This window comes from Plectropomus leopardus, unplaced genomic scaffold (genome assembly GCF_008729295.1).
Source record: "Plectropomus leopardus isolate mb unplaced genomic scaffold, YSFRI_Pleo_2.0 unplaced_scaffold17680, whole genome shotgun sequence".
Taxonomy (NCBI): Eukaryota; Metazoa; Chordata; class Actinopteri; order Perciformes; family Serranidae; genus Plectropomus; species Plectropomus leopardus.
Genome location: NW_024619032.1, coordinates 1 through 2,525, shown reverse-complemented (window position 1 = coordinate 2,525; position 2,525 = coordinate 1). Strand labels below are relative to the sequence as shown.

Genomic DNA, 2,525 nt, shown 5'->3' with positions numbered 1-2,525 from the left:
TAATTTTTTGGCCATTTCCTGTTAAGTTGCTCATTGCCTTCTTCTGATGTTTTTGGAGGAAAGCAAACCGGTGTGCTCAGGTTGCAAAGGGTTAAACTTCATAACTGCAGTACGAAACAGAGACTGATGACATCACTGTGACATCATCAGGGTTATCCGTTTAAACGTTTTAATCTCCTTCCAAAGCTTCAGAGGACTTTGAACAGCGTTTTCACAGGTTGTTGAAAGAACTGAATTTGATCTGTTAAAATGGTGGACTGCTCCTTTAACCTCCACACAGCAACATCATTTCCTGTCTTTTTAATTCTCACCTTTAACCACCTGTCCCGCTCTCCTCCCCCCGCCCCCTCGCCGTCAGGCTGGGCACTAAGCTGATGAGGCTGGTGAAGGACCGCGGGCGTATGGAGCAGTTGGCGGCGGGCGGAGGACAGGCGGCGTCCAGGCTGCGGGACGTGGAGATGGAGGAGATGATGGAGGAGCTGCAGGACAAAGTGCGGAGTCTGCAGTCGGAGAACGAGGGGCTGAAACAGCGCCTCCTTGTGGCCAAGCAGCAGATCATCAGCTCTCAGAGCGGGAGGCCCATGCCGTACGGCCGCGTCCAGTCACGAGTCAACTCGGGGTTAAAGAAGCTGCGAGACGGCGCGTCCTCCCCGTCTCACACACGGCCAAAAAGTACGTCATGGATATTTTTATGTAAAGTGTGCAGGACAGAGACCAGGGACACTAAACTGTCTTTGCCAGGGGGACATTTTTATGAAATGACAGGAGGCCAGGGGCCAAACACAGTGGCCCCAAACATGTTTCTAGGATTTCAGGCCTTTTCTCAGATTTTAGGACATCTCTTGTGTTTTAGGATGTTTCTTGGATTTTAAGACATTTGTCAGAATTTCAGGACATTTCTGGGATTTAGGGACATTTCTGTGATTTTAGGACATCAGTGTCTCAGCTGTGTCCTCTGTCGGGGGTGTGGGGGATCCTCCTCTGGCTCTTTTTTTGATCAACAAGCTCTATGTTGATGCTGATTTATGTCTCTGACACCTTATGGAGACTAAAAGGACAAAAACCCTTCACAGAGTCCATCACTTTATTTTTATTGTGAGTTAGAAAATAGTTGGCCGCTTATTATGGGCCAGATTTGGCCCACGGGCCCTAAGTTGAGTATCACTGCTCCAACATGTTGTAGAGTTTTATTTATGTCTCTGTTGGTTCTGCACACAAAATAAAATGTAATGAGCGAGTCAGCAGAAATCCTGAAACGCAGACTGTCAGACTGTGGTAACGTCCTCTACGGACGCTGTGGTTTTGTCTCCTGCAGGTACCCGTAGTTTGGAGGGCGGTGGGAGACCTCCGACCGGCCTCTTACCGCGGTTTGGACACAGCCTGCTGGAGGAGGCACGGGCCGAGATCCGCAACCTGTGAGTGTTCACACAGAGCAGCTGTGCAGCAGGAGATTATCTCATGATGTCTCAGGGCGGTTTTATAATAACATCGATCCTGATTTGGGGACAAAACACTGGAAAATATTTTATTATTAATTACAAGAATATGAAACTCATCAGAATGAGAATTATAATTTGTTATGTTGCAAGAACTAACAGTTTAACCTCAAATATTCAGTAAAAATCCAAATCCAAATCTGAAAGTATGATAGGCAGCGTGAACGATGTCCCGAGAAAAACTAGTCAAACATGTCCAATCTTTGTGTCTCACACTGAGCAGTAACAGCTTAGAGGTGGTGGAGCAGATGTTTATATATGCATGTGTATTTGTGGATGCGTATGTATATGTATGCTGAAGAGGGATCGTGGGGCGGGGATGGGTTTTCTGTGGCTGCCTGTTAACATGGATGTTTTTATTCAAATCCTCAGTCAGTTTTTTTTTAATTTTATTGTTTTATTTTATTTTATTTTATTGTAGTTGTTCTCTGGTTTAGTTTGACCAATTTGGTTTTGTTTTGTTTTTGCATTTTTTTCTCTTTTGTCTGACTGTGGATCATTTTATATCGACATAATCTTTATTTGCGTATGAAGTATAAAAGTGTGTTTTGAATAATGCCAAAATAAATATACATTTTAATGACCAAAGAAAAAAGAGATCTCTCACCAAACAGCAATTCAGGCTGAGGCTCATGTTCTGTTTGCTTTGTGTAAATGTGCCAGGGAAAACGTGATCGAGCTCCAGCGGAGCCACATGGAGGAGGTGGAGGGAGCGTCGGAGCTGCTGAGGGAGGAGCTGAGGAGGAAGGAGGCGGAATATGAGGAGAGACTCCTGCAGGTCCGACAGCAGCAGACGTCCAGCCTGAGGTGAGCTGTTCCTCTGTGACGAGGGAGAAACCGTTAAAAACTGTCCGGTGGTGATTCGAAGTCCGCCCAGCGCTCTAAACACGAGTGACGTTCGTGAATCACAGTCAGAACTTTTCCTGGTGCTACAAACATTTTACGTTTCCCCCTCACATTAAAATCCTCCTCTCCATCACTGAACATTTTTTCAATATGATCTGGCTGTAGGTTTTTTTTAGCCTGACA

The 2,525-nt window shown here is 45.5% G+C and overlaps 1 protein-coding gene across 1 annotated transcript; it reads left to right on the top strand.

Annotated features, from left to right (window-relative positions):
- Positions 1-374: 374 nt before the first annotated feature.
- LOC121964902 (protein fantom-like) lies at positions 375-2,303 on the top strand (the record flags this gene model as incomplete). Its single annotated transcript, XM_042515082.1, has 3 exons — positions 375-672; positions 1,316-1,415; positions 2,160-2,303. Coding segments are annotated over exons 1-3 (542 nt in total), but the record flags the coding sequence as incomplete, so codon positions are not given.
- Between the last annotated feature and the right edge of the window lie 222 nt (positions 2,304-2,525).